Source organism: Galendromus occidentalis, unplaced genomic scaffold, assembly GCF_000255335.2.
Source record: "Galendromus occidentalis unplaced genomic scaffold, Mocc_1.1 scf7180000075860, whole genome shotgun sequence".
NCBI lineage: Eukaryota > Metazoa > Arthropoda > Arachnida > Mesostigmata > Phytoseiidae > Galendromus > Galendromus occidentalis.
In genome coordinates this window covers 412,841-425,521 of record NW_003803850.1, presented here as the reverse complement: position 1 = coordinate 425,521, position 12,681 = coordinate 412,841, and the positions used below count along the sequence as shown (strand labels likewise).

Below are 12,681 nucleotides of genomic sequence, written 5' to 3'. Positions count from 1 at the left end.
CTGGCACGGCTGACCAGCTCGAGTGTAAACCGGTGAAAAACACTTGAAAACCAGTAAATAGAAACTGGTGGAAAAAAAAACGAGCGGAACCAACACTGGGTGCGAGTGAGAACCGATGGAGAACAGGCAGACGAAAAACGGTCTGGTTATAGATCATTTCTGGGGGAAATCATCACGGTAAGCAGCGGCTCAGGCCTAGCGAACTCGGCGTGATCTTTCAGAGAGGAAGTAGCGCTTTCTGAAACCAACGGGGATCTGGACTCCTCCCGTGGTGGTGTTGGTGGCGGTGGTAGCAGTGGACGCTTGGCTGATTTTGAGCCTCGAGCCTTAAGGCTTTCACACGGCCACTTGAGACTTTGTGCCGAATCAGCTTCGGACCTACCTATATTCAGAGCTGCTACCCTACGCGGCTCAACTGTCATTTCAAGTGTCGCATTCTTCTCACATGTTCTTTGCATGTGCCACGACCAGCGCTGACTGATACCTATGTACATACAATGTCAAATGAGATTCGTCCGATAGGTGCGTAGGAATTCTTGCGTCGAGACCGAAGCTCTCGACGCGAGGCGGGTCACAATGAGCGTGGCGAGAAGAAAAGAAGGTCTAATCCACTTGGGTCGAGCTGTCCTCCCTCGGCCGACGCCTGTTGTTCGCGGCTGAAGGACGTTGCGAAGAGAGACGTGATGTTACCCGCGCCACTCCGGATTGCGCTATTAATGCGGACGTTCGTCCCTCCTCTCTCTCTCTCGAGGGCTGGCCCGAGCAGGGAAACGTAAGATCGGCTCCATTAGGCCGCTCCCGTTCGCAGGACGTGCTTACGGAAGCCCTGGTAACCGTCGACCCGTTGCCTCTGCCGTTTTGTTGCCTCTACTCGCACTGACTACGAGGGGCAGACTACCGACGGACGTCGTCTCCGATCCCGTGCGAGCCGAGGCTCGTCTCGACGGCACCGGTGACACTGCGTTCGGTAGCGAAATTCGGTTACGGACACCGACGCGAATTCAGCGAGTGATACCGCATCCGCGGTAGAGCGATAGAAGAAGTCCACGACAACAGTTCACCCGACGATCTTGGCACGCCCATCGAGTATTCCACTCACTCAAAGGCATCGCTGGCCACAAAGCTCGTTATTCATAATTTTCGGCCACGATCACTGCTGACCGTTGGGGAATTTTCCGATCCCGTTCCTCGATCGGAAACGAGAGGGTTGCAACAGAAACACAGGAAGCTCCGCACGATTTGACTTGGATAGCCACTTGGAATTCGCAAAGAATTTTCATGGAGACCATTAGACCTTGGCTCAGGACTACACGACCTCGCGCGGAATTCCATGAGATTCTGTGGCAGTGCTTCGATTCGTGTTATATTTTTTCTCCCACCGTCCAATGGAATATTTCGGAGCTGATGAGTTCGAGTGTAGCGACCTCCGACTGGTCATACCCAATTTGTGACTCATGACAAACTGGAGGGTCTGGATGCCTTCAGCCGGCGCTTCATCGGCTGCTGCTGCTGCTGCTGATCGTCATTACATGGAGCACTGGGATCCGGCTGAGAGTCGTGACCTGTGGGGTTGGAGGCGCCGACCAGACAGGCGAGCGAACGTCCGACTGACTGACTAGCGGGGCTCTGGTTAACATCAGTGTGGGCGTCTTCTTTTTTCTCTCGATTCCTCGTTCGAACGGCCTCGCCGTCGGACTTTCGCTCGTGTGTTCGGCCGAGCGAGCGTTCGCCCTCCGCTGTGTTCATCGAATCGGTTAGTGAATCAGTCGGACAGTCAATCGACTGAGAACACTTGTTTCGGTCGCGGTCGAGTGAAAAATCTTGTTTACTCAAAGGGTTCGGGAGAATGATTCACGCGCGCAACCGGTAGCGCAGCCCAAGCCCAAGATCTAACAGCTCGATGGATGGAGTGACGGAGACGGGAGAAATGCGGAAGGGGCCTAGGATGTTCCGGAATCGGAATCGACAGGGAGAGAAAACAAGGGGGATGAAAAAATAGGAGAACGAGTTGGCCAGAAGGCTCGAATCCACAAGAATAGGCGGCGAGCAACGCTTCCTCCTATTATTTCTTTCCATTGTATCTATTCCTCTCGACATTTCGGGTCGGCTTGGAGTTTGGACTCTGTTGATTCAATTTCCGAGTCTTGGGAGAAGGGAGATATGAAAGCGAATACAAACGAACCGCCGCGTTATGAGGCGAGACCACCAAGGCAGGCGAAAGCGCGTGAAAACACCTCGATCACCAGCAGCAAACAGAAACAAAACAGGACTGGTTCGGGCTTTCTTTTCGGGAAACGAATGGGTTTTGAAACGGCGGTGCTGGTGGTTTGTCCCGGCTGAGTTTGTGCGAGTGTTCGCGGTCGAGTATTCGTAGAGTTCGTGACTATTCGCTGCTCTGCCGTTTTTAGTCCACGTATGGACTGGTTCTCACACTGACAAACCCACACACGTCCTCACAGATTCGCGGACGGAGTGATAGATGGGCTGATGAGTGGATGGATGGATGAACGGGCGGATAGCCACATCGGTAGAGGGACTACGGTCGTAGAGGAACACCTCGACGAGAAACACCTTTGCCCCTGCCTTCTTTTCCTTCTCGTGCCGGGTTCTCTTTGTTCGAGGTCCTTCTTCGTCCGGAGATTTGTCTCCTTTCACCTTTTCTCCCTCGGTCAGAGATGACGATTCTTCGGGAAATTCAGTCAGATCACTCCGCGGAATTCCGTCGTCGTTCCGAACTCGCGAGAAGTCTGTTGCAGTCGAGGAAGAGGAAAACTCACAGGCGTATCGCAGGCTACGACAAAAAGTCATGATGATCGCGTAGTGTCGAACGCAGTGTTCCAAAAGACGAGCTTCGCCGGGCGGCAACGGCGGGTCTCGACCGGCTCTGCGGGACACTTACTTGTCATCTTGACAAATATTCCTACCAGCTGCGTGCGACGACTACGATTTCCTCTGCTGTATTTCTCTCTTTCTGGATTTCTACTCGCTCTGTTTGCTTCCCATTGCTCTTCTTCCCGCTGCTTCCGCCGATCACCATCCGTTGCGGTGCGGTACGCCTCCTACGGTATAACGTCAAAGTCATGAGATCGTCCAAACGTCAAGTCGCTTCTGCGGTCGATTTCTAGAACGGGTTCGCTCTGGTTTCGCTCGGTCCGGTTCTCGTCTGGTCGCTCGAGTCAATTGCTTAATTGTTAAATCGCGTCGTCGTCAGCGGCGCTGGGCAAGAGCGGCGGCGTTTACCAAAATTTCGTCTCAGATTTTGGTCAATCTTCTTGTTCTGTGATTTTTTTTTCTGCTTGTTCGCGTCGAGCATTTTCCCGTCGCTTTCGTGTCACCGATCCGTCGGGCGTGCAGGCGGCGGCGGATCTTCGATTTCACCGTCGATGTCGCCGACCGACGTGTTGTCCGGTCAGTGTCGACTGAGAGAGGAAGGCGATTCGAAAGAAAATCTTCACTTTGTCTTTTCGTGATGAGCGATTCGAAGAAGTTGTAAACGACTGTGTGCGTTTTCGAACGGCTCGTGATTGATCGCGGTGGACACTTTTACTCTCGGCAGTAAATTCTCTCGCGACGCATCACAATCAGACGTGGCATCCGTCGTCGGTCAAGCGACGAAGCCCGGTGCGGAGAAGACCTGTGAAATATTGAGAACGCCTTCGCGGACGAATGAGGAAGAACTCCAGTCGACGATAAAGCACCGATGTCCGAAGAGAACAAGTTCGATCCCGAGAGAAGCTCCATAGGGTGAATTCTCAAGATCCCACCGGGCGTAGTATCGAGCGTTAATGAGCCCTAATTGACTTCATCGTAGCATCTCCGGGAATAAATCCTTTTTCCCCCATCTTCTCGTTCGATACCCGCTCCGAATCTATATTCCGCGAGAACCATCAAGGTCCAGAGCCGGGCCCAAAGGGCCTCACCTTAGCATTGTTGGCACCAGAACGCCACTACTACTTCCACCGCCGCAACGACCAACAACAGAATCGACGTTCGGTTTCATACGAGCAGAGAATTCCGCGTGAGGGAAACGAACCTTCAGGATGTTCCGCGTTCGATCGATGCTTCAGAATGTCGGATAGTGTGGGCCTAATGTTCACGGGGTTCACTCTCACAGTTCAAACAACGAGTGTCTACCTCCCACTCGGCGATGACGACTACGCCGTCATCTACGTCAAATAACCACCCCGACCGATCCAAGTGGCCGGGCGGGCGTAGTCCAGTCGACTCGCGAAAGAACCAATCGTCGGTTTGGCGGCTTACTCAGTGTGTGCAACAACTATCCGAGTTATTCGTCGTCTCGTCCGACTTCAACGGGTGGAGCGCTAAGAGGGCCCGGGCGTTTCCTCGATGGCATGCCGCTTCGGGGAAGTACGCTGCCGCTCAACAATATTCGGGAAGAAGCAAAAACTGAATTCCTCGGCGAGCTTCACTTTGTTCTAATCGCTCAATTCTGGTTTCTGTGGCCGGCTGAGAATTCGCGAAAAGAAAAATCTGAAATTCGTTCCCATGAATTCAGAGCGTCCAAGTGAATGGAACACAGTGAAAAATGGAAACTTTCACTCTTGATTGACAGAATGCCTACACCGACTCGACAGTGAGGAATGGAGGCTACAGAGTTTTTTTTTCTCTGATTCTTCGCGCATCGACGAGATCCAGCGTGGTATTTGGTCGAGGCATAATGAAAGGCAGTCAGTAAGGCAGGCAGGAAGGAACGCGGACCTTCGACGAGCCCGTAATGGATGCCACACCTCGTGGGGGTGTTCATCGCCGTCGATCCGTTCATTCCTTCGTTCTCATAGAACACGGCGAGAACAGGACCTCTGTTAACAGTTCGCCAATCTTGGTGGCGTGATGCAGTAATTGCGTCCACCGACAGAATACAGCCATTAAAACAGAAACAACTCGCCAGCCATCAGAGACACTCGGTGGTCGTCCGTGCGACTGTTTGCTAACTCACAGAGACGAAATGCATCCGTCGGATTTGGAGCGATCCGTACCGATCGGGAGCAACGTCTGACTGAGCCACTGAGACCGGAATGTCGGAATCGGGAGCATGAAAGCCGTCCGATATATAGGTACCTACCAAGACGGCCGGTATTTACAATGATGCCATTAGAATCAAACTATCGCCAGAGTCTAATGGAAAGAAATAAAACAATCAACAACGCCAAGCCGAAGCCCGAGAACGGAGAGTCTTTGGGAGGAATCCGCAAAGCAAACTAAAATGAAGCGAAAGACCACCGCCGGAGGAATAAAATTTGAGTAGCTGAGATAACGCTTCTGATTTCGCTTTCCTGGTGGCGGAGCATTTTGAGAGACCACCTTCGAAGTGGATGGAAAGTTGCTATCGGAAATAGGTCTCGTGCTTTTTCTTCTCTTTCGCTTCCTGTGGGTCTTTTATTCGAGAATTCACGATCTCATTTTTCCCTGTCTCGACGCCTCGCTTTCTCGCCTCATACTCGGGCCGGCGCCCGCGGATCCCCATTCATTGCTCGTCCATTCAGTCGGTCGAACGGTTCCCTCCTCCCACAGAACACATATTCGGAGGTCTGCGATGGAGTTGTCCGTCGACAGCGATCCCTCGACCGACTCCATGGCTCTGTTTCGATCCATGGATCTGCCATATCCGAGAGAAAATGCCGACGAAATTAATTATTATTATTTATTATAGTCCATGATTGAGTGTATTGTGTGAGATATTTCCTTTTCGTCGTACTCGACCTCTCGAGCAATGGATAGAATCTCTTCTATTTCGGTAACGAATCGCCCGCAAGCTTCTAAATTTTTCCCTCTCTTCCCTCCTTCCAGACTGAACGGTCCCGATGCTGAGCGTGTAGGAGGCATTCAAAACAGAGTCCATCATCATCATGGACCGAACTGTCGTGGTCACCACCGCATTGTTGGCGGCAATCGCTTGTACGACCGTACAATGCCGTTACGTCAGCGCCGAAGACTGCGATTGGCAGACGTTATCGAGCGGGGCGCCCGAGCTCGCGATGACGTGCAGATTCACGTCGTTGAGAGCCGGCTCGGACGCGACCAACTTCTCGCTAATTCATCCCGACACGACGCGGGCGATGAGTGTCGTGTGCGATGCCCTGTTCACCGAAAGCCGTCTCGCGAACGGGACGTTCGAGACGCTCCGGCATCTCCGGAGTTTGCACATCGAACGCTGCAAGCTGAGCGAGCTTCCGGAGTTCGCGTTCGCGGGGCTCGACGATCTCAAAAACCTCACCGTGCGGACGTATAACGGCGAGTGGGGAGCCATTTCTCTGGGTCTTTCGCCGGGCGCTCTACGCCACCTCAAGAACCTCGAGCGTTTGGACCTCGCGCACAACAACATCATCACGTTCCCCCGAGCTCCGTTCTGTCAGCTGGAGTCACTGAAGTCACTGAACCTCACGCATAACTCGCTGGCCGACATGAACAACATGGGCTTCAATGACGACTGCCAATTGAACGGTCTGCTCGAGTTGGATCTGTCCGACAACAACCTGCGCTACATCGACGACCGAGCGTTCGAGAACCTCGGCAACCTGAAGAAGCTCTACCTGCAGCGGAATCAGCTGGCGCAGCTCGTCGAGACGGCGCTCTCGGGCCTGTCGCGGCTCCAGCTGCTCGACATGTCGAACAACCGGCTGAACACCCTCCCGCCGAAGGTCCTGCAGGGCTCGGGCGACCTCAAGGAGCTCTACCTGCAGAACAACAGCATCGGCCTGTTGTCCCCGTCGACTTTCCGCGGTCTCCAGCAGTTGGTCGTTCTCAACTTGAGCGACAACCAAATTTCGAGCGAGTGGATCGCCCCCGAAACGTTCGCCGATCTGATTCGACTGGTGGTGCTGCATCTGAGTAGCAACAGGCTCCGGCATATCAATGCCACCGCTTTTGCTACCCAATACAGCCTTCAGATTCTCCATTTGGACGGGAATCAAATCGAAACGATCGACGACAACGCGTTCGCGGCCCTCTACAACCTGCACACGCTGATCCTGAGCGGTAACCGTCTCAAGAACCTCGACGCGTACACGTTCAACGGACTTTACGTGCTCAGCAATTTGGCTCTCGACTCAAATCTTCTCGAAGAACTCCATCCGGACACGTTCAGGAACTGCAGCAGCCTGCAGGACCTCGAGCTGTCCGACAACCAGCTGAGCCAGATCCCGCGGGGACTCCAGCACCTGCGGTTTCTGCGCGCGCTCGACCTGTCGGGCAACCTCATCGACGACGTGAGCAACCTGACGAGCGCCAACCTGACCAACCTGCACAGTTTGAGTCTGTCGAAGAACCGCATCGGCAACATGACGCGAGGAACGTTCGCCAAGTTCCGCTCGCTGAGAAGACTCGACCTGTCCAAGAACCAGATCGCGGGGCTGGAGCACGGCATCTTCGACGACGCGCCCGCGCTCAACACCATCCAGCTGCAGGACAATCTCCTGCGCGACATCAACGGTCTGTTCATGAACCTGGGTCATCTGAGGTTACTGAATGTTTCCCGCAACGCTATCACGTGGTTCGACTACGCCCTCGTGCCCCCGGCGCTGAAACACCTCGATCTGCACTCGAACGAGATCGAGGCTCTCGGAAACTACTTCGAGATGGAGGGCACCATGCACCTGAAGATCCTCGACGCTTCGTACAACAAGCTACGCGAAATCAACGCGGCTTCACTTCCGCACCGCGTCGAGAGCGTCGCTCTATCGAACAACCTCATCAGCGTGATCCATCCGTTCACGTTCATGAACAAGGCCAACCTGACCAAGGTCGACATGACCTTCAACCGTCTGCAGAACATCGACATCAACGCGCTCCGGCTCAAGACCACGCAGGATCTGAGCCGTCTGCCGGAGTTCCGCATCGCCGACAACCCGTTCTTCTGCGATTGCGCCATGGAGTGGATGCAGAAAATCAACGAACTTGACGAATCGAGGCAGTACCCAAGGATCGCCGATCTGGACCGACTCGAGTGTCAACTTCCGTTCTCTCGCCGTAGGACGAAAGTCCCACTTCTGCAAGCCAACTCATCGGACTTTCTCTGCAAGTACAAGAGCCACTGCTTCGCTCTGTGTCACTGCTGCGAGTTCGACGCGTGCGACTGCGAAATGACCTGTCCCGACAGCTGCACCTGTTACGCGGACTCCACCTGGAACAGCAATGTGGTCGACTGCAGCTTCTCCAACCTGAACGTCATCCCGGTGCGAGTACCGATGGACGTCACCGAACTGTACCTCGACGGTAACGACATGCCTCATCTGGCGAGCCACTCGTTCATCGGCCGCAAGCAGCTGAGGGTCGTCTACCTGAACAATAGTAACGTCCAAGCGATCCGAAACCGGACGTTTACAGGGCTGGCGAACCTTCAGGCTCTCCATCTCGACCACAACAAGATCACGGCCCTGCACGGCTTCGAGTTCGAGAACCTCACCACGCTCCGAGAGCTCTACCTCTCGCACAACCGACTCGTCTCGATCAGCAACCGGACCTTCGCGCAGCTCCGCTCGCTCCGGGTCCTCCATCTCGACAACAACTACATCGTCGAGTTCCAGGTCTGGTCGCTGAACCAGAACACGCTGCTCACCGACCTCCGGCTCGGCCACAATCCCTGGAGCTGCGACTGCCGCTTCATGGAGTCGTTCTACGACTGGGCGCAGATGTTCGGCGCCAACGCTCTCCAGGACGCCAGTGCCACGAGATGCAGACGAAATGACACGCTGGGGCCGCCGTTGACGCTCTTCAACGGCACCGCCTGCTCGTTCAACCGATCGAACGGAGGAGGCTACGGGGGTCAGAAACTGCCGTCCGACTCGAAATACCTGGGCAAGGTTTTCAACGACATGCAGCTCGACAACATGCTGCCGATCGTGGGCGTGGCAACCGCGGCTGTCATTTTGTTTTTCATCGTCGTGGCAACGGTGGTCGCCGTCGCCTACCGCAAGGACTTCCGGGTTTGGGTTTACGCCCGTTACGGAGTGAGACTTTTCGAACGTCGCCGGGAGGAGCCCGAGAAGCTTTTCGACGCCTTCATCTCCTACTGCAAGAAGGACGAACCGTTTGTCGCACAACTGCTCGCCCCCGAACTCGAGTGTGGCGGAAGCACGGCACCGTACCGGCTATGTCTCCGCTACCGCGATCTCCCCATGTCGGGATACGTGGCCGAAGCGATCACCGAAGCGATCGAGTGCAGCCGACGTTCGATCGTCGTGCTCTCGGAGCAGTTCCTCCGCTCCGAATGGTGTCGTTTCGAGCTGAAAGCGGCCGCCCGCGACGCTCAGATCCGCGGGACGGGCGGTTCGTCGCTCGTTGTTATCGTCCTCGACAAGGGTGCCATGCGTCTGCTGGACGCGGAAGCGCGCTTGAGTTTACGGGACGCTCCCATCATACACTACGAAGATAAACGGTTCTGGGAGAAGCTCCGCTACAACCTCCCGGACGCACAGGCGTCAACCCGAAAGCAACAGGTTACCTGGCCACACGGACTACCTGCCGACGCTACGATGAACCGCTACAACGTAGTCAACTCGGCTGTCAAACTCGTTTAGTGCCTTTCACGACGTTTGTGAAATTGAGAAAATTGCCTGCGTACGATTTCATGCAAACACAAGCGCGTCTATGCGTTTCTAGTGACACTTGCTAGGACGCCTTGCTAGGAGTGAGCGAAAGGAGTTCCGATGCGGAATAATTTTTAGCAGAGCAAGCAGCCGCAGCAGCAGCAGCAGTTGGATTAAGAACACACACAAACACCTTTTACTACGGAAGAGAAGGAGAGATGCCAGTGGATCTCCGAAGGAATGTTGCCAAATACTAGACAGTCGCCAGCCGTTCTCGCCAGTGCACGAAATGTACATAAGATGGCCGAGTGTCAAATACTATCCATTTTTCCTCGCCCTCATTCTCCGTCCCCCTCCTCTCCCATCCATCGATTCATCTGCATCTATTTCCCTCCCTGGACGGGGCGACGCCTGATGTCGGGCGTCAATTGTAACTTATTGAGCGTGGAAAACGAAACCCGAACGAGTCCGCGGTTTGTATAGTTAGTTCCTGCGTTGTAAAAACAAAACGAAGAAAAAAGTTGTCTGGGACGACGAGTAGAGATGATGGTTTCCTTTGACGTCTCCGCCATAGTCTAAGTCAATCCTGAGGCCGCGCATTGTCGATTCCCCTCCTGGCTGTTCCTTCCTCATCCCTCTCCTCCCTCTCCTCGCCTATTTCTCACGATTGATTGTGAATGCTCCTGCCCCCAAACCCCCTTTCCCATCCGATTCTCCTAACTACACTTCGTACCGGTCCGGAATTCCGGCTCAGCCCTGACATTGATTCTATCGAAGACATCCCGAATCCTGTACGAATGTAAGGAACGTCCTTCTCAGCGGTCAGTGCGCAGAATCGCGAGCTCCAAGACAATCCGAGGGGGATCGAGCCGGAAATCCAATTTTCCAATAGGGGGATAAAAGTGAACGGAACGAATGCTTGACCTGAGGAAAAATGGAGAGCGGAGGAAGATGTATCATATGTATATAGATTATTATTTTTCCTTGAGAGGGGGAAAGGAATGCGACAAGGCCTGTTGTCCACACAACGGATTGTGCACTCGGTAAATCTCGGCTGTGCGTCGAACTGTGGAGGATTCTTTTTTCTACGAATCTTTATTTATTGAAGCGTGAAACTGGATGGAATTCTTGAACATTGTATGCAAGTAGGAGCTATTCCCCGTCGTGAGATTCGACGGGATCACGAGGAAACCCGAGCTCGGCGAGGAGCATCGAGAGCCAGCATGGAATGGATTGTGCAAAAGACGAGCGATTGTAATGCGGATGCTGGCAGAAGCGGTTGACTTTCTGAATTTAGGAGAACTCGATTTCAATAATTCCTTCAGCTGATGTAATGCGCCGACGCCAGTGTCTGCAGGGAAGCTGTTGATTAGTGATGTGTGTAGAAATTTATATTGCCGCATGATTTCGGCGCCGGCGGCCGGGAAGATTGAACGCGTAGACCTGAGTAAGGAATGATTGGTTCGAGCGGTTTTTCCGCGCTCGCAATGTATATTCACTTTGTAAAAGCTGTGATACTACGACAAACAACAACAAATACAAGAAAGCCGAAAATGCAGACGAGGTTAGGATGATCTGACCTCGGAACAAACGCGGAGGAGACGAGGAAAGAATCGTGTAAATAAATATTTCGACGAAGACGTCGACGACGACAGAAAAATAAAATCGTTCAAACATTCAAATCGAAAGCGTTTTTCTTCCTGGATCGCTCTCGGAGTTTGCCTGCGAAGCACGGCGACCGTTTCAGGGTCTCATTTTTAGCTCCAAGGTCGAAGGAGAGCGATGTTTTCGCGGAATCGGCGTCGATAAATGATCGGAATTCGGATCTCTAGACTGACCTCATGTTTATCCGAGTCTTGGAACGGCACCCATATTGAACATTATTCATGATCCGTGATCATTAGAGTTCCGCTCATCGTGGGTAGCTCACATACACGTCTGCCTCGCACGACAGGAAAAGAAAAGAGGCGGACGCTCGCTGGAGGGAGCGAAAACTTTGAGGAACCGACATTCGCTTCCCGCGGATTTCGATCTGGTGCAACATACAAGGTCACGGTCCAGTCTGAAAGGCTTGACACGTGGTCCGTTTCTTAAAAGAAGAAAAAAAATTGGTTCCAACACAACGGCCTCTTGGCACGGACAATGGCGTTCGCTTGATGGCCTGCCAGCCAGCGGGCCGACCACCGACCGACCGACCTACCGACCAAGCGTCTGACCGACCGCAGACAGACAGAATGCGAATCTGTCAAGATTTGTGCCGCAATCGCCGCTATCCGACGAACTCGCTCGGCGTTCCAGAAGAAACAAACGTCCGCCAGAAGTGCGTCGCCGCTGAATGACACCCAGATGAAGTTGAGGTTGAGAAGTGTCCCCATCGGTTGTTGTCCGGGCGCTTTCGGGTGCTCGCTCGAGCAAGTGATGCGCCGTGTTTCTCCTGTCTGGAACAAGTTCCGACCGATCCTAAGAATTCTCCGAAATCATTCCCCTTGAAAATCTTCCCCAATGTCTGTCTGCGACTCGAGCCACGCGGCTTGGGAGATTCACAGCTGACAATGAGTCCTCTCTCAGGGATAATCATGACCCTTATTGGCTGATATCGAATCGGAGAATCGACAGATTCGCGTTGAGAAAGATCCTTGGAGTTCCTCGGAGCCGTCCAGTATGTACGATCCGGCATGGTTCGCACCCTGCTCTCGAAGGGATTGGGCTCTCGAAGGGATTCGGGCTTCGGCGAGCCAGCGGATCATCCATCCATTCATTCAGTCAGCGAGGCGGTCCGAAGGAGACACACTTGAAGAGGGACGGGACATCTTGCCTGTCCGCAAGATGTCCTGGATTGAGTCATGACTCTTTTGTTGTCACCAGCAGCAGAGCTTATTCAGTCCGTCCACCCAGTCATTATCTTGTTCAGGAGAATGCGTGACTCGCAGCAGCAGCAGCAGCGGCAGCGGCAGCGTAACGGCTTCTCAAGAGAAGAATGTCGCTCTCCTCTTCCAGTCGCTTCGCTGTTCCCTTCCGCTCAATGACTACTCATGTTCTCCGTTGTAACAGATCGTTCGGGGGAACGACAAGAACCGTTTGAATCATGCTCATCCCTGCATGCTCCGATGAAATATCGTTCCTCGTGGATGAATGA

General features: G+C 53.7%; 1 protein-coding gene across 1 annotated transcript; it reads left to right on the top strand.

The window, feature by feature from the left end:
* Positions 1–5,867: 5,867 nt before the first annotated feature.
* On the top strand, positions 5,868–9,665 carry LOC100902333 (toll-like receptor Tollo). The gene has a single exon (XM_003738266.2). The coding sequence runs from the start codon at positions 5,868–5,870 to the stop codon at positions 9,534–9,536; it is 3,669 nt and encodes a 1,222-aa protein (XP_003738314.1). The 3' UTR covers positions 9,537–9,665.
* Positions 9,666–12,681: the final 3,016 nt, after the last annotated feature.

Coding starts and splice junctions, on each gene's coding strand:
- LOC100902333 (XM_003738266.2), top strand. CDS start 5,868: ATGGACCGAACTGTCGTGGTCACCACCGCATTGTTGGCGGCAATCGCT.